This window comes from Vulpes vulpes, chromosome 9 (genome assembly GCF_048418805.1).
Source record: "Vulpes vulpes isolate BD-2025 chromosome 9, VulVul3, whole genome shotgun sequence".
In the NCBI taxonomy this organism is placed as follows: domain Eukaryota; kingdom Metazoa; phylum Chordata; class Mammalia; order Carnivora; family Canidae; genus Vulpes; species Vulpes vulpes.
In genome coordinates this window covers 24,770,206-24,795,140 of record NC_132788.1, presented here as the reverse complement: position 1 = coordinate 24,795,140, position 24,935 = coordinate 24,770,206, and the positions used below count along the sequence as shown (strand labels likewise).

At 45.7% G+C, this 24,935-nt stretch overlaps 1 protein-coding gene across 1 annotated transcript in view; it reads left to right on the top strand.

Moving 5' to 3' along the window:
- The window catches only part of XKR6 (XK related 6), a 310,501-nt gene extending 293,286 nt beyond the window's left edge, over window positions 1–17,215 (top strand). The window contains exon 3 of the mRNA XM_072719634.1: window positions 14,991–17,215. Coding sequence (XP_072575735.1) covers window positions 14,991–15,955 — 965 coding nt within the window. The 3' untranslated portion in view covers window positions 15,956–17,215. The remainder of the gene's footprint in view (window positions 1–14,990) is intronic.
- Window positions 17,216–24,935: the final 7,720 nt, after the last annotated feature.

The window sequence follows — 24,935 nt, the reverse complement described above, 5'->3', positions numbered from 1 at the left end:
TGATGTACAGACAAAGGAGACTTCTTAAAGCAGCGGGACAAATATGAGAAAGGCAAACTAAATCGATTTTATTAGAGTTACCTGCCATCAATGAAACAGCAGTTGGCCACCTGGAAATGTTTTTTGTGTGAAGTGCCCGAACAACGAGGGACCCTGGGCAGGCTTCCTGAGCTCACACAGGCTATCCAGTACCACCTTGTGGGGGAAGGTTCTGAGGGGCTGCAAATTCAGAAGTAAGCAGTGAGCAGTAACTGTATTTGGGCCACGTATTCACTCACTCAGCAACTAGTCATTAAGCACCTGCAATGTGTCAAGCACGGTTCTAGGAGCTGGGGCCCGATGTAGCCATAAGCAAAACAGAGAGAAAGCCCTGCCCTCACAGAGCTTACATTTCTTGAGGGAGAGGCAAATAACAAACAAAACAAATATTTTATTTTCTACGTTAGCAAATTACAGGCACTCAGGAGACTGGTGAATCTGGGAAGAGAGGTGACAGGAGAACAGAGTTTTCAGTAAGGCAGCTGGGAAAGGTTGCCTGGACAAGGTGACTTCTGAGCAAAGATGTGAGGATGGGAGGGAGCCAGCCCTGCCAATTTTGGAAGCAAGTGTGCCAGGATGAGAGAACAGCCAAGGGCAAGGCCTTGGGCTAAGAGAGCCCTCTGGTGTCTGAGTAGTAGCAAGGAGGCTGAGATGTGTCCCTCGGCTGCTTCTATAGGTTCGCCTGGCCTGGAGGTCTTGCCAGCAGAGCTGCTGCTTTGTTTAGTTTTAGTTTTGTTTTTTATTTAAAGAGCTTTATTAAGATACAATTTACATACCATTCAAGTCACCCACTTGAAGTGTACAAGTCATTGACTTTAGTATATTCACAGGCTTGTTACCACTACTACAGTTCATCTGAGAACATTTCCATTTCCACACAAGATATTTTGCCCCTCTTAGAGTGGCTCCCCTGTGAAGTCTTCCCCCAAATTCCCTGCAGAGGGCAAAGGCTGGCAGAAGGAGCACTGGGTTGGGAGTCCACTGTGCTAGAATGCCATGCGGGATTCTGGGGCAGATCTCTGCAATCTCATCTTCTCTGGGCTTGGCTACTATGAGTGAAGGCAGGAGGGAATCCCGAAGACCCTTTCAGTCCTGGTAGCCTGTGACTCTAAGGAAGAGAAAAGAGGGGGAAATCTCAGTGAAATTGGGGCAGTGGCTTTAGTTAGCTTGACATTCACATTAGAGACAATCTTGAACTCTGGGCCTCGTGGGAACTTTTAGCTCCATCCAGGACAGACTACAGTGAAATGCTCTTCAATAGATCTTTTCTCTTCCTTTAGATTTCCAAGGATTTGGATTTCCAAGGATTTAGATTTCCAAGATTTCCAAGCCCACGAGTGTCACAAACAATGCCTTCCTGTGTCACACATGTCTCACCACTGGGGAGGGGGGCAAAATGGCAGAGACCTCAAGAAAGAAACCCCCCTGGGGTGGTTCCCTACCCCCCTCAGCTGTTCCACGTCCAGCGTGGTTATGGGCGAAACATCTTGTTTGAGCCTCAACTTGTTCATCTGTAGAATTTGCCCCCAGGGACTCATTCAATTCTGGACCCAGCTGGAGTGCAACGCCGGTCAGGACATCCCGAGGAGTTCTAGGGTGGCTTTCCCTCAAGGGCCAACCCGAGGTAAGTGTTGGCCGGACGCTGACCAGCGGAGAGCTGAGTCCTCGATGAATCCTAGGCCTTCTAGTGCATTCTAGGCTTCCAGACCCCGGAGCTGAGGGGCCTGCCGGCTGGAAAATCTGCCCCCCACCCCGTGACCACATGGGGGCCCTCTCATTCCCCTTATTCTCACAGCCCAGCCCTTTGAGTCCTCTTCTGCTTGTCTGCCTGCTGGCTCCTGAGACTGTCACCTGGAAGAAAAGTCACTGCGTCCTGTTTTGCATGGTGGCTAACAACAAACAAAACAAATATTTTATTTTCTATATTAGCAAATCACCAGGCCTGGCTTTACACAACTGCTCTGCACGGAGGAGCTGCATCCTCTCCAACGCGGCCTTCGCCTCCTCTGAGCCTCGCGGCTTGTCATTTGTGCACCACAGCTAATAACTCCTGCCTCAGAGGGGGTTTGTCAGGAGTAAGTAAAACGTGTTTGTCCTCAGCACAAAGGGGGCACTCTGACAACGGTGGCGAGTATTTCTACCGCCTGGCACGGAAGGCACACAGTGCTACCGTCCTCAGCAAGGCTCTGGTGGCACCACGTCATTTTCCCTGGAAGGCTTTTCTCATCCAGGGCTGCTGGCCACGGAGATTTTGAGCTAAGGGGCCAGGACCACCCCTGAGTCAGGCCCACCCAGGCACCCACCAACCTCACCTGCTCAGCAGCCCTGCTTCCCTCGGCCATACCGCTCACCTGAGCTGCCGCAGAATGAAAGGGTATGCGAGAGCCACCCTGCGCCCCTTGCCTTCCCTGAGCTTCTGTCCCAGCTCTGGAAGCACAGCTAGCACTGTTGGGTGCTGAGTGGAGGCCGTGAGGCCAGAATGCCCACAGTGAAGTTCTAGTTACGCAGGGTCAGTCATCCTCAGGGCCACAGTGGCCCCACGTAAAGGAACCCAAGATCATTTTGGCTGATAGAGTTTCTAGGGCTTTGACAACCATATCATATCCCACACCACAGGAGCCAGGATGCGCTCAGACTCCCAGCCTTTTAAAAAGATTGTATCAGCTTGGAGTGCCTGGGTGGTGCGGTCAGGTGAGCATCCGACTCTTGGTTTTGGCCCAGGTCATGATCTCAGTGCAGAGTCTGCTTGAGATTCTCTCTCCCTCTCCTTCTGCCCCTCCCACTCATACATTCTGTCTCTCAAATAAATAAACACATCTTTTTTTTTAAAACAAAAATTTTGTCGGCTTCCAAATGACTATAACTTTCCAAGTCCCCTCCTATACCAAGCCTGCAGGCCCTGCACCATCACGTCTCTGATGGGGCTTGGGAAGGACGGGGAGGCTGCAGATGAACTTTGCCTTTGGCTCGAGAGGTCTGATCTCATCCTGTAATATGCCAAGAACACACCCTTGACATCCCATGGCAAAATTCAAAAATTTGAAGTCTAGATTTTATAAAGTCCAAGTAGGAAAAGCAGCACTGAGAAGCTGAGCGGAGCCATCTCTCAAAGCCATTCCCCCTCCAGGCTGAAGCTTTTTGCTCTCTCTGACTCGACTGCTTAGTCATTTCAATATCAGTAAAATTAAAACTTAAGAAGAGCTAATGCATGTGAAGCCTTTTACAATTTCCAGAGCACTTTTACATGTGTCCTGAGGCTCAGGATTGTTTGACCTGACCATCATGAAGACGCATCTTTGGTATTATGGGATACACAATGTGTATTCATTATGTATATATACAATGTGTGCGTGTGTGTGTGCGTGTGTGTGTATTCTTTCTCTCTGTAGATATACGGATATACACGCACTATATATAGATATATGAATATAGTGTATAGTATGTATATATATATATTAAATTTGTGCCTATATGTTTTACACTCATAATTCATTAAATACTACAAATCCACATTTTTACCCATGGTTCCAAAAACAGTAAAATAAAGGCAGATCTGTTTATACCAAGGCGTGTGTCCTTCCCAGGGCACCTCACGACCTGGGTTAAAATGCACTCACTCTGGGAACATCAGGGCATTGAGCCTAGTTGGCCATGAGCTCCTCAAGGAGAAGGGATTTGCTGGAACTTTCCAGTGACAGCAGATGGTCTTCCCCACCGTGTGCTCCAGGCCAGCCAGGATCCAGGCATCTGTGAGGCCTGAACCATGCTAGCTGAGTGGCTGACATTTGTTCTAGAATCTGTAAAGTTTGTCTTTCTCCAGCTGGCTGTGAAGATAGTATTTTGATAGCGCTGACAGTGTCTTCAGAGACAAGCAAACAGAGGGCTAGCTTTAGCTTTCCTCTGCTGGGTTCTTTACATATCAGTGCTCGACCTTGATGCTCCTCAAGGAGAGCGGTGCTACCTTCTTGTTATCCGCTGGTTCCCAGAGTGGCCGTGAGCCCCTGGTGTAGAGCTCAGAAGAGACTCATTATACAGATAACAGACTTTAAAAATGCTGTTCTCATAGCCTCTCCCAATGTTGCACTATGTCTGTACCCCATGGGCCTCTTCCAGCATAGTCACTTCTCAGAGAGAACTCTTTAGAAAGCTTCAATCTCCAGCTATCAGAAACACTCAGGTTCCCAGTTTGGCTTTTGACTTACTGAGAATATTGAGGAAATAGGAATACTCAATCACAGGGCTTCTTAGCCTCATCAGCACTATATCTGGGACCAAATAATTCTTTGCTGTGTGTTGGGGGGCTGTCCTGTGCCTTACAGCAGCTCTAACAGCACTCCTGTCCCCTACCCACTGACTGCCAGTAGCCCTCACACCTGGTGTTGGGACATTGCCAAATGTCCCCGCTGGGAGTGGGGGCAAAATCACCCCTGTTGAAGATATTTGCCCTGCTGTTAAATGGATGATTGTGAGCATTGTGGGCTGAATATGGTCTCCTCTGGATTGGTTGGTTTGCATGGGAAAGGCACCAAGTTCTTGCTTTTCGTAGGAGGATCAGCAAAGTGCTGGATATCAAAGCATTCGAGAATAAAAGGACATGCTTGATGCAGTAACCTCAGGCAAACCTTCTTACTTACCTCTTTGAGCCTTGGTTTCTTCGTCTGTAAAATGGAACACCAACAGATATTTCATGGGATTATTGTCAGGATTAAATGAAGTAACTAACATAAGCAAAGTATGTGACATAATGCCTAATACATGTGAAACACCCAATAAATGTTATTTTCACTTCCTCTCTCTCTTCTACCCTCAACTATTTCTTCCTAGGGACAAAGGCATAAATGTTGGCTACTAGGGAATTCCCCTGTCCCATATTCAGGGGTAGAGGTGGGTTGTGATGACTGGTGGGGTCACAGGCCCCTTTTCCTATGGGCCCACTTGGGAATCAGAGAATAGCTATAGACTTTTTTATGACACACTTTTGCACGTAGTTTCAGAAGGACCAGACCAAATTACGGCCCTGCCCTTGGAACAGATGCACTAAAATAAAAAAAAAATTTTTTTAATTTAAAAAAGGAACAAGTAAGAGAATAAGAGATAAAGTCTATCAAGATGGTGGGGGAAATGCTAAGGTAGAAAATAAAGCATGGGAAGTGGGAGGAGAAATGGGGGATGGTGGAGACAATTTTTCAACGTGGTTGTCAGGGATGGCCTGGCTGAGAAGCAGGTCTCTGAGTCAAGGGCTCGCTGAGGAACTTGGCTATCTGGGAAAAGGGCATTTCAGGTAGAGGAAGAGCAAATGCCTATGGGCTGAGGTGGGAGAGAGTCTGGAGCACATCTAGGATTGAGGGAGTTCAGGGAGCTGGTGGGAGGTGATTCCCACCCCCACAAGACCCATTAAGCCCCTGCAGAGGGCAAGAGGATGGATCATGTAGGGCCTTGGACGAAAGCCTGACACCATGAAAAGAACATTAGATCTGCACTCATTGGGGAAGGGAGTTACTGAAGGTAACTGACAGATGACACTTGTTGCTCCCAGGCAGTAGCATGCGGGTCCCTGAAGGCTCTTAAAAGGACCAACCATGGTGTTAACTCTGAACAAGGTGGCACATCAGTCAGGATGGGCTGGCCATGCTGCCTTGTAGAATACCCAAACAATTCTGTTGGCTTAAAAAGTTGATTCATTTCCTGTTTGTTGCACATCTGTCCCAGGTCACTGGCAGAGTGGCCTATTCTTGGAGCATGGGAGAGCATGGCCTTCTGCCTGGAAGTGACACACATACTCCTACTCATGTCTCCCTGGTCAGAGCAAGCCACAGACCACAACTGAGTTCAACAGGGCAGGAATGCATATTGTCCCATGGGAAAGGCTCTGAAAATCAGTGACCACGGACAGCCTACCATGCCTGGGAGGCCACGCAGAGGGGCATATTTTAGCTTAGTGAATACATTGTTGGGATAAGCACAGATGCTGGGAAATGAGTTAGGAGGCCATGCCAAATGTCCAAGCAAGGGAGATGGATGTGCCTCCCAATATCCTGGGACACTCAGGGCCTTCCAGGGCTGAGAGTTCAGATTGGCAGGCCCACATATTTGACTTTGTCAGTGCTCACAGAGATGATCAGAGGGCTGCCACACACTAACCAAACTGATAAGAAATTGAAGTATAAATCTGAATGCTAATTCATTAATCTGTAGGTATGGGTGAGGAGACACACCTTTCCGGGTGTTTAAAAAAGGACTGAGTTTGGGATTTAGGCAGGCCAGCGTTCAAATCCTAATTCTGTGATTTCTTAACTACTTGATATGCAAAATTTCCTCAGCCTGTGAGCCTCAGTCTCCCTATCTTCAGATCAACCCACTGCTTCGGATACGTTTGCAGGGAAGAATGAGTTAATGTGTGTCAAGTGCTTAGCCTAGAGTTGGGGCCATGGTAGCTGTTTAGTAGAGGCGAGTGATCATTATTATTGAAATCATTAATAATGGTTAGCAGATGAAGATCAGCCTGGATACAGAGGCAGTAAAGAGGTATTTCCTATAAACCATGGTGAGATGATGTTCTACAATAGGGATTACCTGTGTAGTGGCCAAATTCTGTCCCCCTTGGCCCATCTTTTTCTTCAGGGTGTGGTACGGGTTTTCAGATGTCAGCTTTCCCAAGCCTTTCCAGTCTTCCCTCCCTCTGTTTACACCAGGGCACTCTGATTGCCCTTGGGTTTTTCCACATTGACTCAGCCACACACATTTGTAGGTCCTGAGGGTTCCATCCACAGATGGTAGATGCCATCTTCTATTTGGACCCTCACTAAGGGTCAGTCTGGAAATATCAAGGGTGTTTTAAGGTTACCCCATGTGGTAACCTCATGTGGGGATCACACCCTTCCAAACACGAAAATGTGACAAAAATGAGGACGTCAATGCTTGCAAAAGACTAAGTCTCAAAAAAGACTGTCAGACCTTCAATTATTTACTGTAAGCCTATTGTTAGTGAAAGTTTAAAAAAGGGAATGGTTTCTTCATCGGTTTCACATCAAACTTGTTAAGTATAATTCTCACCGATAGCCAATAGTATGTCAGTTTGCCTAGAAGTATGGTGTTGGAATATGGAGGACAGCCTGATGGGGCCCATCTAATTTGCAATGAGGCCCACTACATTTTTCAAGAAGGATAATAGATCCTGACAAGCAGCATGCTGGTAAATACTTAACAACCAGCTCTTAGCAGAGTTGGGGGACCTCTGATTTGTAGCAGTAGAAATTTCTGTAGTATCAACATTCCCACCACGCCTATATCAAGCCTCCAGCATGACATTAGCCAGCCCACAGAATTCCTGCAAATTTCACAATTGGATCTCACAAGCCAGGATGAGCCAGCTCAAGCACACTGATCACAGATGAGGAGTGAGATAATCCCAGGTTTTGTTGTTCGCTCTCTCGCTTACTACCTGTGTAACTTTGGCCAAGTTACTCAGCGTCTTTGGGCCTGGCTCATAGATGCCATTGGTGAGGCTTGTTTCCCTCCCCCTGTTGTCTGAATAGGAAGGTAACCTTGTATCAGTGCTCCCTTGCTGTGTCTCCTGGATGGAGGTGAGGACAGGAGGCAGACAGGAATGTTTTGAGAACCATACACACAGCTGCTTTATCTTTATTTTGGGAGCATTTCCAAGAAGAGACTGGACTTTTTAAAAATGTAGGAAGATATGGGGAAGTTGAATGGGTGTAGTGAAGAATCACTCACCTAAAAGGAGCTAGGTATGGGGAAAATACACATGGGGGATTTGAAGGGCAAATGGTTGAGTTCCCCTTACATTAGCTTCAGGGAAGAGGTAAAGGTCCAAAGATATAGATGTTGACCTTGGTAGACAAATAGCCAGTTGAGCATGTTTCTTGATTTGGAGAACCTCTAGGGGTATGATACGATACAAATTGAGTATGAATGTAATGTCAGAATATGGCTGCAGCCATATTGAAGACTCTTACTTCAGGGTCCATTTCCTTACCTATAAAATGGAGATAACAGCCCAGCAAAGAAAGGATGGCATAACTAGGGTAATAGCTAACAGTCAAGTGTGAGGAAGGACAGAATGAATCCAAATGCCAAATGTCACACGGCATCAGGAGAGACAAGTCGTCTGCATGGTGCTCTGAGGAATTGGTTGATGACTTATGCTGGGGCTGAGGGTCAAGAGTAAAGTGGGGGTCAGGGGAGTTAAGGAGCAAGATTACCCTCAAGAAGTTTGGAAGAGAAGAGACACAGGGAGGTGGCATCTCACTGGCAGAAGGTATAGGGTTCAGGGAGGATCTAGTCTTTGTAAGATGGGACGAACTTGACCTTGGTTATATGCTGATGGGAGGGAGCCAGGAGAGAGGGAGCTGGGAATCTGCATGGTTGACTCTTCTTATCCCTGCTCTACCCTGTGCTTAGTGCCCCCACCAAACCCCTCTTCTAAATGTTTTTCCAACATGTGATTTAGTGGTGGAACTAAGCACTTGTGGCAGAAAGGTGGGGGACAGCAGCTGATGACAGAACTGGGTGTGCACATGTCACCCTGCAAAACAAGGTCCGGCCGTTGACTTCATCTACTCGCACTCAGAAAGTCTTGTGGCCATCTCTCAATACCCCCTGGGTGTTCTCAGAGTATTCCTTGAACCCCCATGTTGGGTTGTCCCCATGAGATACTATAGTGTCTGGTTTCTCCTTTAAGCTCTCTTTCTGTTGATGTGTTGGGGCTCCCACCTGATGGCTCCTTGGTGCAGCCCTGCTCTGGTTATGGCCCTGCTTTGGACTTGTCATGTATCAACTTCCCTACCTCACCCTGGTGGCTGTACCCTGATCCCTTCCACTATGTCATAGCTTTCCTTCTGATTCTTTCACTTCATCAGTCCCTTGCTCCCTGATTTTTAGAGGCTGTCCTCCCCCAGACACCATGTCTCTATGCTTCTCATGCAATGAAACATCCACACTCACATTTTTAATTTTATTCCCCAACTGGCATAAGTTTGAGTGAGAGTGATGCTTGGATATCACACTGATGCCACCTAATTGGACCCTCCCTAATGACTACTCCTCTTTGGTAAGGAGTGTCCAACTGTAAATTGCATCCCCTCCCTCTCTGTTCCATTGGCTAGCCATAAGGTATGGCCATTCCATTTCTGGAAATCTTTAAACCCTGGGTCTAGTGGTCAGAACCTGAAGGCCCCTCTCCTGAGCTTTTCTCAGGAGGACTGACCCCCTAGGAGGCTCCAGGTTAGTGTCTTCCCAGCTGGTGGGGCTGGGCTCCAGTTGGCTCATTGGGCCAGCTACAAGCCCCGCCTCCTGATCTGCACCAGGAAAAGTGAGCAAGCCATGAAGGTCACTGCCCAGAACTTGTCACAGCTGAACGTGAAGTGTTTAACAATTTCCAGTCTGATCTTTGGAAGACAGAAAGTCATGGAGCCATAGTGGGAGCAAATCATAAATGTTCCCAGGCCTGTCTGAGAATCTCATTGGGGGCCACAAGGTCCCTTTCAAGGCTGTTTCCTCTGGGCTTGGGTCTTGGCCAGGATAATGCATTGGCTTTTGGGTTGACCTCAGGTGAGACAGAAATCTTCCAAGTGAGCCACAGCAGTGAAGGAAAACCTTGCACGTCTTCCCTCTGCAATGGAATACACTGCAGGCCTTGGAAGATTAATCACTTGACAGAGGGAAAGTGATCTCAGTTAATTCTATTGGAGTCACCTCTTTCTTTGTGGCTTGAATGTTATTCTCCTGAGGAAGGTGGACTAGAATGCAAATTTGGTTTGTAGCTCCAAAACCAAGTGCCTCTCTCAGATACCCATGGCTACTATACTTCTTGTCAACTCAGCAAAAGATTCAAATCCTTTGTACCCAGGTGCCTAGACTTTCTTTCCATTCCCCTCATGCAGTCTCTTCTAAGATCATGTCTGGAAGGCCCATTAGTACAGTGGTTACTTTCAAGCACAGGTGTCAGAGGCTGAGTTTGAATCCTGACTCTACTTCTTGACAGATATATGTTTTTTGAAAAATATCTTAAGTTTCTTCTTCTAAAAAATGGAATTAGGGACCCCTAGGTGGCTCAGTGATTGAGCATCTGCCTTCAACTCAGGGCATGATCCCAGGTCTGGGGACCAAGTCCTGCATTGCGCTCCCTGTGGGGAGCCTGCTTCTCCCTCTGCCTGTGTCTCTGCCTCTCTCTGTGTGTCTCTCATGAATAAATAAATACAATCTTTTAAAAAATTGAATTAGAAAACTGTGCTAGTTTGCTGGGGCTGCTGTGATAAAATGCCACAGACTGGGTGGCTAAAACAACATATCTTTCTTTACCATTCTAGAGGCTGGAGGTCTAAGATCAAGGTGGAGTCAGGGTTGGTTTCTCTGGAGGCCTCTTTCCTTGGCTTGCAGATGGCCTCCTTCTCCCCATGTCCTCATATGGCCTTTCTTCTGTGTGAGCACATTCTTGGTGTTTCTGTGTGACCAAATCCCACTTTCTCATAAGAGCACAAATCAAATTGGATTAGGGCTGCCTCTAATGATGTTATTTAACTTAATCACCTCTTTAAAGGCCCTATCACCAAATGCAGTCACATTCTGAGGTCCTAGGGATTAGGGCTTCAACATATGACTTTTTTTTTTTGCAGGAAGGATGACACAGGTCAGCCCACAATAAGTACCTACATCACCAAGTTCTTCTAAATAAGATAATGGATATACACGCTCAGTGAATCATGCTATGTTCTCTGGGACAGTCAGGTACACAGAGAACACATCTGTCTCCCTCCCTCCCCTGCCCCAGTGGAGCCTCCAGAATTAGCTGGTTGCCCTGAAGCACCTTCTGCTGACAGTTCTTCGAGGTGCACTTATGGTCCTGTGGGTTGCTGAGGCCACAAGCTTTGTCCAGAGAAACGATGCAAAGGTGGCAAATCATGGGACATTTGATTCATTGACCAAGTATAACAAATGTACCAATGTCATAGATAGGATTCAGAAAAGTTTCCTGGAGGCGAGTTGACAACAAGTGTATCTAATATCTTGTACTATTGGTTCCTGAGTCCCTGGAGGCTAAGTGTTACTCTCTGTTGAGCATCCGGTAAGAAATACACCTCCCAAATGGGATCCTTTTTTAAATTTTTATTTATTTTTATTTATTTATTTATTTACTTTTCCAAATGGGGTCCTAAAGTGGGCCTGGTGTTTCTGGTTTCCTTCTAAGATGTACTCAGCCCTTTAGCAGCACTAACTCTGGAGCCCCCCAAAAATATGTCTAGAGCTTTGCATAGAACAGGGAGTTCTTTGGTGAATGTGGTGAATTAGAAAGTAGCCACCTTCAGGCGTACCCCCCTACACACAGGATCATTTCTGCCAATGCTGCTGGCAGAAAGAGTAGGACAGGCTTACCATGGCATGAGGCCCCCACTCATGTTCCTTTTTGTCCCTGCTCACCATGCTCTGAAGAAAAGAGACTCCAGACAAACATACTCTCCAGGGCAGCCCTGGTGGCGCAGCGCTTTAGCACTGCCTGCAGTCCAGGGCGTGATCCTGGAGACCCTGGATCAAGTCCCACGTCGGGCTCTCTGCATGGAGCCTGCTTCTCCCTCTGCCTGTGTCTCTGCCTCTCTCTCTCTCTCTGTCTCTATGAATAAATAAATAAAATTTAAAAAAAACAAACATACTCTCCAGTCTTGGGCAAGGCCTCTGCCCTGGGCATCCTGCACCCACGCCACATATCAGAAGTTTCACCTTTCCCTTTTCCTTTTAACTTGGAGCATTTGCACAATGCCAAGGATGTGGTGTGGCATTCAGGACCCTGAGGGGCCAACAGCTTGGTGTTAGAATAGACATCTGCCATTAGAGAAGGCTGATGACTTTTATTACATATGACCTCAAGAAAGGTGCTCCCTGGTGGGCCTCTCGAGAGCCAAACTGACAAAGGGACAGGGAGCATTAAGAATGAAGAGCCAGGACAAACGTGATCAGGCCGGCAGAGAGCTGTACTGTGGGCCTAGCTGTACTGTCAGTGGTTCTCAGGGTAATCCTGGTAAGGAACCCAAATCCCTGCACTTCTGCATCCTGTTGAATGAGTGGGTTGAAGTGGATGGTCTATGAAGCTTCCTGTGGATATACTGTTTGGTGACCTACAACCTACCAAGTTGGGAACAGATAAGGCAGAGAGGCCAGTGGCTGGGCATCCACTGGCCAGCTGGCCCCACAGAAGTGATCTGTCATCCATGTAACTATGCCCCAAGCCCTCCTTATAATTCACATTAATGTCTTATGATGTTTGGGGAACATTGCTGCCATATTCCAGAGAGCAGTTCCAGAAACATTAACCAAGAACCAAGGCCATGTACAGGTTAGCTCTGAGGGAAGCAGTTTCTGTAACACTTCATGAAAGGTGAGGCAGGTGTTAACAGAACACTAGTCCTCAGAACCACAGGAATAGATCTGGAGATGTCATAGGTAACCCAGAAGATAGAATAATGAGGAAGAATTAATTTGGCTTTGCTATGTGCGATTGATGGACATTTAAATTTCTGTTTATTCATATTTGGTGTGGACGGGGTAAGTGTAACAACACAGAGAGCACAGAGATCAGTACCGTGAATGAAGGCTGAGGGGCTGTCCTGCTTCCATCTGCCTAGTCTGTTCAGAAACACACTCAGAATAAGACTGAGTTAGACTGTGCTCTGGCAAAAGCTAAGCTGCTTTTTCTTATTTCATGAGCTTGGCACTCATGTTTTTCTTAGAACTGGAGAAGTAATACATTTTGATTTATTAGAAGGAACAAAAAAAATCAAGTCTTCTTCCCATTCAACTTCTATAGAATTCCCATCTGATTATTAAGGGTCAGCTGTACCACCAAGATTATTAACATCAAGAAATGAGTTCACCAGGAGAGGGCTGATGTCACAAAGAAGTTTAAAAGGAACTTTCTGATGATGCTCCAGGATTGGTAATAAGTCTGGCACCGACTACCAAGATGATCACACATTCCCTACCCTCTGGAAACTGATAGCCTAAATCGTGTGACTCCCAAGAGGTCCCATTCCCCTCCCTGCTCTACCCCACTAGACATCAAGAACACAGGAGGCTCTGAAAGTTTAGCACTATCACTGTGTCATGGTTGTGGAGCACATGTGACCTCAGCAGGTGCCAGTGGAAATGTCCTGTGTGTACAAAGAGCAGAGAAGGACACACAAAGTATTGTGTCCAGAACTTTCCAAAATGGTGAGAGGAAACTTGTTAGGTGTTTTCAAGATTGGCTTCTATGGAGAAATTGGGATGGTTTCTCCCGTTTGTTTTCAGTGGCAGTTGCTAATATTACAAAAGCATATAAAAGAATATTACAACTCATTGTAACAGTTAACAATCTGGGGTTTTTCTACGCTCATGCCACATAATGGTTTTTATTATTGTGCTATATTGTTCTGCAATCTGTAAACCTGAGTGTCTCTGAGATGTTGGAAGGGAGCTATGCGAGTGAGGTGGGTGAGGAAGGTGAATACAGGGAGAGTGTAAAATGCCAGGGGACTTTGATTCCCCTTGATGTTTGGAGGGGAGTGGGACTGTGAGCAGGGCCCCAGGGAAAGACAAATCAAAGTCTTCAGAGCTGGGGCAGTTTCATGAATCTCTTGATGAGCCAGTTTCTGGATCTCTGAACTGACAGAGGTTAATGTGGTGACTTTGACTTCAGTCTGGAGGAATGTTGTAGGGGAATTGTGTCTGGTGTGAGAGTGGGGAACTTGGTAGGAAGAGGGGTGCCAAAAGGACCATATTCAGGATTCTAATTGAATTTGGTTGCATTTAGTTCTGAAATTTGGGGAGAAAGGAAAAAAAAAGAGCCTTCAGGTGGACAGAGTGGAGAAGATGTGTGAGGGTGTTGAGGAATGATGGGGAGTCTCTCTTGAGAGGGAGTTGTGTGGTAATACCTGCCTAATTCGTTTCTTGTGGGTGGAGCTGGAGAGACTCCAGTAACTATTTGTTGTGTTTAGTTTGATTTAGTTACACATAACCGATAGGCAGCCTTACAAATAATTGCTCTGCGGCAATTGAGGTATCCTTTGGGATCAGACACGTTCACTTGCCCGCCGAGGAGAAATGCAGAGGATGGGGGAGTGGAAAAGGCTTTCCCAAAGCATGAGCAACAGGACTGTTGAGTCAGGGCTGAGATCAGGCAAGGAAGGGCCTCCCAAGTCAAGGCCTCAGAGAACTTTGAGCAGAGTGGTGGGTTGGAGAAAGCAACAAGGATGGGACAAGAATGAGAGAGGCAAGAATGAATAAGAAAGGCAGCCACTACAACAGACAGGATATCCCAAGGCCCTTGGTCAGGATGGCCTTAGGCAGGGGATGGAGAAACTGAAGGCAAAAGCCTCAGTTAAGAAGTTTGAGTGAGCTGATGACCAAAGAGCAAGAGAGACTCCAGTCCCTTCTCAGAGGAGAATCCCAAGCTGTGGTAACTTGGGATAGTGAGCAAGCTGTGGGGCTTCACTATCAGTGATCCATTCTGTGGGCTTTCCTGAGAGCACAGGCTGCTGGTGACGGGGCCACTGACTCCGGCCACCATCGGTGTGCAACAAGGATCCCCGCAAGCTCATGATTCCTTAAAATGGAACACATGCCTCCTGGCCCACAGTACATGCAGTGAATCCCCATGGCAGGCCCAGGTCTCGGCTCCTTGGCCAGGCACATCAGCCTCTGCTTAACTCTTGAGTCGTGGGTCCCCAGGATCTCCGGACGGGGGGGGGGGGGGGGGGGGTAAAAAGTAAACCTAGACCCCAGAAGTTGTCAGCTTAGGGAACAGCTGTGACCTCAAAATCCAGTACCTGATTGTGTGTTTCTTTCTCCCTCCTCCTTTAGACCGCGGTGTGTGTGGGCGTCTCCTCGGCTGGCAGCCCCCGCTGTGCCCGGCGCCTGATGTCCAAGGTTTTGACTGTGTGGGTTTGTGTCTTTTCCGGCAGGTGTCTCCTCTGTGACTTCCCTGATGTCCCTGGCTTGGGTGCTAGCCTCCTATCACAAGCTGCTGCGGGACTCCAGGGACGACAAGAAGAGTATGAGCTACAGAGGGGCCCTCATCCACGTCTTCTGGCGCCTCTTCACCATCTCATCCAGAGTTATCTCTTTTGCCCTCTTTGCTTCCATATTCCAGCTCTACTTCGGAATCTTCGTGGTGGTTCACTGGTGCGCCATGGCCTTCTGGATCATCCATGGCGGAACAGACTTCTGCATGTCCAAGTGGGAGGAGATCCTCTTCAACATGGTGGTAGGGATTGTGTACATTTTCTGCTGGTTTAACGTCAAGGAAGGGCGGACTCGATATCGAATGTTTGCATATTATACGATAGTCTTGACCGAGAATGCTGCCTTGACGTTCCTTTGGTATTTTTACAGAAACCCGGAGACCACTGACTCCTATGCGGTGCCAGCACTGTGTTGTGTCTTTATTAGCTTTGTGGCTGGGATCGCATTGATGCTCTTATATTATGGTGTGCTGCATCCCATGGGGCCGCGAGCTAAGATTTTTGCCAGCTCCTGTTGTGCCGAGCTGCTCTGGGGCATCCCTTTGCCCCCCGATGTTGAGCCCATGGCGCCTCAGACCCCTGGGTACCGGGGGACCCAGGTCACGCCTACCAGAGCCGTAACGGAACAACAGGAGGATCTCACGGCTGACACTTGCTTGCCCGTTTTCCAAGTGAGACCCATGGTGCCCTCTACCCCGTTGGGGCGTCCTTATCCCCCAGAAGGGCCCCTCATTAAGATTGACATGCCAAGAAAGAGATACCCAGCTTGGGATGCTCATTTTGTAGACAGGAGGTTGAGAAGGACTATTAACATTCTGCAGTATGTCACCCCTACGGCAGTAGGCATTCGGTATCGAGACGGACCGCTCCTTTATGAGTTGTTACAGTATGAGTCTTCACTCTAAGAGCATCTTGACCCAAGTTGAGAAGGGAACCTTAAGTTTGGTTTGCGGTAAACACCGCTCACAAGAAATATAACCCTCCCTTCCCCTGATACACAAAACCACCACCACCACCACCACCACCACCACCACCACCATCACCACCACCAATGCTACAAAAAAAAAAAAGAAAAGAATAAGTCACAACCCCTTCAGATAAGCTTTCTTTCCAGTCGCTGTATGTATACAAAGATATTCTCTATGTTTTGTAAGTAAAAACAAAAAGAAAACTTTTCTTTTGTTTTTTACACATAAGAAACAGTATTGAAAAAAATCCCACACTATGGTTCATAGGGTGGAGAAGGAGGAGTTGTCTCCACTCCAAAAGAAAAAAAAAGTTTTATACCTTACACCAAGTGTAGATCATTTACGGGATTGGTGCTGATTGAAAGAACAAAACAAAACAAAACAAAACAAACACAAACAAACAAACAAAACCTTCAACTGCCTTATGCCCTTATAGGTGCTGAGTTTCATTAAGTACTGTCATGTTTCCTCATGCAAAACTCTCTGGTGACTTTTGCACCAAGAGAGGGAAAATTAAACAATCAAATGAAACAAATCTAGAAACAAAACAAAAACTAACCAACAAAAAACCGCAAAGCAATCATTCTTCCTATCCAATTATTTGTATCGAACCAAACAAATTTACCAAAAGCAAAGGCATAGGAGCCCCTCCTCCTTTTTGATTCCTCTCCCTGTCACCTGTCCTTGCCCCCAACTTATCAGCGCCTTCTAGGAGCCAAAAGGCTAGCTGTTTGAAACTCAGATGGCTGGAAAAGGTACTTGAAGGCTGACTATGTGCCATTTTAGCATTCACCTGCTAAGAATCACATTTGCATCCTGGGGTAAAGCAAACAGGACAAAACAAAAAGCCACCCCAATAATTCTATAAGAACAGGCAATTCTAAAGCAAATTAAAGGAAATTTCCATTTATGTAATCAAAGAACATCAGTAATAATAAAACTCAGCATAGTAGCAAAAAGAATGACATCAATTTAAAGGCACAATACTTAAATCAGTGACCGGCAAAAATGATTTGTTCTGTCATTTTAAGGCCGTGAAAGGTATACATTTATCACATGTGATATTGTGTAAGGCCTCTTCTGTTTCCATTTGGTGGGAAGCCTTAAATTGATCTGGAAAGAATTCTTCATTTTTCATTTGTGCTTTTTAAAAATATTAACAAAAGTTAAGGAAAATTAGAATATAAAAAAAAAAGTCAAATTGTAATAACTGACCCATTTCAAAGATTGTTTGGTGCTTCTGTCTTTCACCATTGTGGTTGGCTGAAAGTCATTCAGCTCACTTGGTGCATCTGGGTTGAGTGGGAAATTTTGTGTGTGCAGTGAGTGTGTGTGTGTGTGTGTGTGCGTGTGTGTATGTGTGTGCCCATAGCACACGTATATATGTGTGTATGTGTCTGCTGCAAGGTCTTGCCAGAAATGTAGAAAATGGATACAAGACAGACTCTGGGTATGGCTGAGGTGGAGTATAAGGGTGCTGGGGAGTGGGTTGCAGGGAGGAGGGGATGGTGCTTGAATATCAGCCCCTGTCTGATTGGCAAGACTCATACCAGCAGCGTACTCTGGGTCTGAGGCCACGTCATTTGGGTGAAGATTTGATTCAATTATTTATTTTCACATTGTACCAAGTTGAATTTCTGGAGGTGTTGCAAGTATGCTCAACCATTTTTAAATGTTACTTTTCAAAGTATTGCTCCTGTAAGGAATATTCTGTTCTAGGGCATCTTTTCAATCCCATTGTATCTCTACTTGGGCACAAAAAAAAAAAAAAAAAAAAAAAAAAGGAAAAGAAAAAAAAAATCACACACAAAAAAAATCTCCACAAAAAGATATATATATATATATATATAAAAGTGTGTGTGTGCGCGTATATGTATATGTATATATATATACGTGTACACGCACAATATTTTTCAGTAAATACTGTTTGTCTTTGTTGTGTGGAGCTGCAATTTTTTTTTAAATTCCAGATATAACTGTTTAGGGTGCAAGACCTCACATTGAACTATTCTTAAGATAAGTTCAAAAACTGAGGATTTTTTTTTTTATGTTTGTGGGTTTTTTTAAAAAATTATTATTCAAAGAAGCTTTTCTTTCCCATCCCTTTTATTGTTTATCTAAATCTGTTAAAAAAAAAAAAGAAAAAAGAAAAAAAAGAACAAGTTTTCAATTTCATTTCAGTTATAAACTGGATGCTCCTTTTTTTGTTCAGATCCCTATGATTTTCTCTGCTATTATGAAACTTTGCAGTGTGGTCCTGTCCCCCTGACTCAGTTGTCCCCTCAGGTCCTCCCTGGCAGAAAGGAGGAAAGGAGGGGAGGTGCAGAGAGCCCATGGTCCTCGTGCCCAGCCATCTAGGAAGCATGATGAACAGAGCACACCTAGGTCTTGGCAAAGACCGGCCATGTGGGACTGTCTCTCTGTCCAGCTAAGGGACAAGCCCATGGGCCACTCAACACTTAATTGGGAATTCCAATCTGGTCAGAGGTGCTTTTCCTTTTTATTCTGCTTTCCTACCGAGGGCTTAGCTTGCTGCTTACTCTGCTGAGGCTGAAGGAGGTGAGGCCATTTGCGAGGGGCCATCCCATCCTGGTTTGCTGGGGTCCCATCTCTTGTCTGCCTCAGCTCTGGGGCTCTGTGTGCCTAGAGCCCTCTAGACATCCATCACTAGAACAATCCTCAACACTGTCCCCCACGCATCCCTTTGGGACCTCTGCCACTTTGGCTTGTTTCCTCTCCTTGGATTTATTTCCTTTCTCTTTCTGTTTCATTTTGACACAGCCACGGGCTTTAATTTGACACTTGTATTCTACTATTCCACATTAAGCATGTGCGTGCACGTGTGTGTTTGTGTGTGTGTTTATGTTTACACGCAAATGAGAAAATCACCGAAGCTCACAGACCTAGAGCGCCAAACGTTGGGGTAACAACTTCCAACTCAGGGAGGGCCCTCTGGGGCCTTAGCCCCTGGGAACAAATGAGAAGATCACAGGACATTTCAGAAATCGTTTCTTTCAACCTCTGCTGGACTGGGCTTAGCAAGACTTAGTCAGGAGGGCACACTCATCCCATGAGAAATGTTACTCCCCACCCCTCCCTCACACTGGTTACTTCCCTAACGATGAAAATGAAAATATGCATTATGAGCAGCAGCAGGGAAATCTGGTTTTGCATAGGGACAGAAGGTGGAAAAAGTCTGGAAAGAAGTAGAAACGATGAGAGGGAGGCAGGGTCACACAAAGAGAATGACCAAAGGAGAGTTTCCATCTGCCTTCTTAGTACCATCAGCCTATAGCAGGTCCTAACATTTCTGATCACCTGGAGACCCTCTGTCCACTAGTCCCACCCAGCCACTCCCCTGTGGTCTTCTCTCCTCCTCTGGTGTGCTTCCCCCCTGCACAGGGCTGCTGGCAGCTGGCTTTTTCCACCTACTCCCCCAGGAGATCTATCTCCCTATCCAGAAGACTTTGGTTCTGAAAATTCAGACCTTTCAGACAGCTCTGTGGCAGGGTCACTCTTTGTTTTCAGTGAGAAGTGGTGGTCTCATCCCACACTGAGAACCTGCTTTTAGTCTGCCATTTGCCTGAGCAGCTGACAAACCTCTTATGGATGATGAGGCAGTAGGTCAGGCTCCCCCAGGTGCCCCCTCACCCCCACCCCAGGAGGGAATGACTGATGAAAACTAATTAATTCCCAATATTTAGTTCTGGTAGGAGAGAAGTGCATTGTATCAGGAGCTGTAGAATAAAAGAAAACTAGTCCCCTTTCTTTACTTATTGCCACTCACCCCATCAAATATGCCCACAACCCTCCATAGAGACTTTGGCTCTTCTTTTCATTCTCAGAAATATGGCACTATCTCTAAAATCAGGCTGATTTTGTTAGCATCATTTCTGCAGGTCCTGTTTCTCCCTTGCTCAGCGAGTGTGCCTCTTCTCTGGGCCTCTGAATGAAAGGAAACCTCACACTTCTCATAAAGCATTGAGGTGACATCCTGTGAGCTGGTTGTCACCAGCCTGTGACATCCCAAATAAGAATGTTATGTCTCTCAAGGCCATGATGAAGGGAGCTAAGAAGGTTTAAGTTCACCAGATGAGCCCCCACTGGCCTCACTCACCCTCAAATTTCTCTTAACACCCTTCTCCACTCTGTCTCTAGAAAGTTCACCTTGCTCTATAGGGTCAGACCTGTCCAAATAAGTTGGGAACCAGGTGTGCTATGGGGAACAGGCCCCATTGCTCTTGATAGCACATGCTGCCACATGTCCCATTCCAGTAGAGGAACACAATACTTCCTTATGGTCCCAGGGGCTCTCCCACTCCTGCCGGGTTCCCCTCACTCTACCTCCCCAAGCACAAATTCAGCCAATACTCTATGGCCCTGGTGGCCTAACTTGCCCTTCTGAGTCCCAGAGTGGCTTAAGAGTACAAATCCCTGTCTGGACCACGGTCATGAGGATGATTCTATTCACCTTGTGACATCTCATGGCATAGGCAGCAGATCCTGGCCCAATAGGATCCTTATTCTTAGAAAAATTTACAGTTTTTTTTTTTTTGAAAACATCAAATGACATCATCTTCTCAGTTTTCCCTCTACTTTTACTCAGTTCCACATAGACATAGTGTCAGAAATAGAGGTTTCTGATGCTGAGATTGTTTAGAGAACTTCTTAAATGGATGGTGCCCCACTCCTTTGTATACACCGAAACTACCCTCTCTGTGTTGATGTGTGTGATCAAGAAAGCTTACTTCCCCTTTGCCTATTTATCCTGCTGCTTGCTCCTAGGGATAGAGGGCTTGGTAATAAGCCCTGAGTCCTGATGCCCCTGGACTCTGGCAAAATGTTCTCCTTTACCTAGGAACAGGTGTAAGGAGAAGACAGCAGTGTGCATGGTTAGAGCCTTTGGTCTGGAGAAAAGAATGTCAGATTCCAAAGGACATTGGGGCTGAGGCATATTCTACCTATAGGTCCCACACCCTCTGGGTCCCGGCTTCTCAAATGTGGTAGATTGGGTCACCTAAAATTATTTAGCACACTGGATGGCATTTTCTTTTCTAAGGAAAGTGGCTCCTTACTCAAAGTGAGCTTTGTTGGGCTGCTTCTGTGTGATGACAGCACTTTGGGTGGTGGCCTTTATGAGGAGGCCCTCCTTGTGTACACTGATTTGATCGTCTTATCAAAAAGCTAAAAATCTGTTATGTCTTTGCCAAACTGAACAGTGTTAAAATAACACCACCAGATTTGCTTGGGGGGATTCAAATTTGGAGAGTTTGAAGAGAGCTCATTGCAATTAATCTCACCTAGATTCAAGTGATATTCCCAGTGTAGCCTCAGAAATAAGGAAAAGTCTCGAAGAGCTCAAAAAAGACCTGGAAAGACCCTGCACGGTCAAAGAAAAGGATACACCCCAGAGGCTGGATTAGCCTTATAGGTAGCAGTTCTGCTCATTTCATTCTCAAACATGTATTGACTACTAGATTCTCCGTATGACACATTCACAAGTATCCCGTGCGAAGTGAATTCAAATCCACATCAGCTCCCCTCTTATTAAAGTCCAGGCGTGAACGAGGTGAATAAAATGGGAAAATTCTTCAAGGTTAAAGTCTGTCTCATTATCTCCTCATCCAAAACCGGCCACAGTCGTAGGCAACATTGCATTTCCATCCACAGATCAACCTCCTGGATGTGGGAATTGCAGTGGTTAGCCTATCACAGGCTTCAACATCATAAGTTTGTAAGAGGGCTGCCCTCAGAGCATCCTAAATTGACGTGTGCCTGTCCCGATTGCAAAACTTGTAGAAAGGCAACTTTGCCATCTCAGAGATTTTTTTTTTTTTGAAATCTCTCACTGGGGAAAAAGATGCATCCCTGCAATGAATGACAACACAAGCCTCTTTCTCATCCAACCTTAGCTATTTTAAAGATTTCATTTCTTGCTTAAAACACTGCATTTTGTGCTATTGGCCAAATATCAAAAGACAAGGGCACTGCCTTGATCCGCCTGCAGCTTTATTTCTTTGCCTGCCTGGTTCTGTCTGCCTTACTTGACTCTCCTGGGCACCATCTGCTTCTTCTTTGCCTCCTGGAAAGGGGCTGTGCCTTCTTGCTCCCTGTACCTTTCCTTGCAGTGGCTGGCAGGACATGGCTGGTATATACTGGAGCCAAAGGTAGGGAGTGCTATTAATGGCAGCTCCTGAGGGCAGCAGACGGACAACCGTAGGAGATCCCCCTGCACATGGTCAACACCTTGTGTCAAGGGCTAAAAATAGACCAAATTGGAAATGAGCAGGCAGGTCCTAAGGGGCGCCTGCCTCATCCCATGCCCTGGCCTGCTTCATCCCATGCAGAACAATATGCAAGCCCAGCTAGAAGATGCTTGCCCCTGCCAATCCCTAACATGAATCACAAGACCCCACAATGCAAACTGAACTCAGTCAACTCACCCATGCTCATACAGGAAGGACTACTCCTAAAATCCATCCTTAAACCAAGGAGGACAAAAAAATAATAATTTTCTTTGGGTATAGTGCTAATTGGCAACTCAGTGAACATCTTTCTAGAAGTAGCCATTGGCCATATGTCATGGTGGATATAGACAACTGGCCACCTATTAAATGAACTCCCTTGGTCTGTTTCTCTATACCCAACATAGTTCTGGGGTCCTCAGGCTACAGTGGGGTTAGGAGATTTGTTTTAGCTGTAGACCTCCTAGAAGCTTTTCTTTAGACCCAGAACGATCAGGAAATATCACAGGCTGATTCAGGGTCCCCACTGTGATCATGGATAACTCACTTCACCTCTCGGTGCCTTGGTTTCTCCATCTGTAAAGTGGAGAGAGAGAAGGCCTACTTCTTCTTTCTCTCCTGCTCAGGGATACTGTGAGGGTTCAGTCATTATTGCCTATAGCGAAGGCATCATATAAAGAATAGTGGTGACCTCGTTACTTGGGAAGTAGAACCACAGAAGGATACTATGTTCTCCAGGTGTTGTGGCACCTGGAAGCCCATAGGATAAGCAGTACAGCTGGACAGGGAGAAGTCTCACACACCTATAGTTCTTAGATACTTCACAGCACTGTGAACCCAGCACAACGGTACTCTGGTCAGGAGACCAGGGGTCACTTAGCTCAAGCCAGCCACTTGTAATTCTAAACCAAATGTCCTGATATTAATTTTTCCTAAAGTATCAGAGAATATATGGAGGGATCAATTTGAAAACTGATATTCATTGAGCTTTGGGCAGACAAGAGAATGGGTGCATGGGGAGAATTTGGATGGTTTTTAACGTGGGTGAAAGCTCTTTAGGAACTATGCCTCACTTTTGTTCTTCCGCACAGTCTTTTTCAACTTTAAGGCTCACATCATCAAATGGACTCATCTCTTTGCCTCTTTGCAGAATAAAGAAACAAAACTTTGTTTTTAAAAAAACATCCATCAGCCAAACTGTGGGTCCCAATGGTGGGTTTTAATCATTCCCTGGTGTGCTTTGAGTGGAGCCTACAGGCAAAGATTCAGAGACAAACAGGGGCTGGGGAATATCACTATTGATTTTTATCCAAATCAGGGTATTTTTTTCCTCAACATTTGAATTGGAAAATTTAGTTGAATTTCTTTTTCTTTCCTTTTTTCTTTTTTTTTTTTCCTTTTTACTATGGTTTGACTGTTATCAATTCAACTACCAAGATACCCTTTGAGCAAGAAAACAGACCCATGCTAAGAACCTTCATGTTCTTCTTAGGACTAAACTAGAGTGAGGGCAGGTGGGAGCAGTGGAGAATGACACTAGAGCTCCAGGAGGACCAGCTACAACTTTGATTTTCTATTGGCCCTGAGAATCTTCTTGGAGAGGAAAATTCTAGAAGCTTTACATATTCTGGATCAGTCAACCTGGTTCTGGCTCTGCCCTACTCCTTGGGGTTCAGGTGTATTTCAATGTAAAAATTCTATCCAAAAAAAAAAAAAGGCACCTTCTGAGACTGTCCCAAAGGAACAGATAGTTCACCCAGGCAAGTTCTAGTTGTTGCTGCAAATCCTCCTGCTCTTTAGCTATGGATCCCTGAAAAGAACTCCTTTCCCACCTGCTCTGACTCTGCTCTCCAAGACTAATATTATTGTTTTGACAGCACAAGGGACCAGACCATAGTTTGGAATTCAATAATGACTTCTGTTTGATTTTGTATCTGACCATTCTGTGGATAGGCCAAATCGTGCTGGAATTATTTGTTTCCACAAGGTATTTCTGATGGTTACCTGAAAGAAGGAATAAACGAGATCTCAGATTGACTCCCTGTTCTCATCGGCACTCCTCTTTTGACTGGGATGGATGGCAAATGAATTGTATGGCATTTATGAATGAGGACTTCGAAGATGGACACGTGGAAGCACAGAGAACAAAATGACTCAGTAGATGGGTAGGAAGAATGATAAAGAAGAGGAAGGCTTCCAGAAGTATGTGGAAAGAAATTATTTGCAACCATCTAATTGTTACTTCCTACACACTCTGGGGCAGAAATAGCAAAGCATATTCTTTTCAGAGGAAATCAATTTTACTGAGTGAACTATTTAAGCATTATTGTTTTACTAAACAGTCAGAGAAACCATCTCAAGAAAAGAAAGTCACGTTCTCATGAACAGATCATGTCACTAGAAGTAAAAAAAAAAAAAAAATCCAGGACTCTATCCTTCTGCGGACCTAGGTCAAGTCACTCTTGGGGCCAATTTCTCTTTCTATAAAATGGGAAGAGTATTGCTTACTTACCTCACAGGGGTGTTGTGAGGATAAGGTCATTAATGTCTCGGTAAAGCACTTTGAGGATAAAAGTATTATGCTTATCAAGTTTGCTTCCTACTTATAATCCTTTTAAACTTCAACTGAGCACCTACAGTGTGCAAGGCACCATGCTAGGTGTCATGGAGCA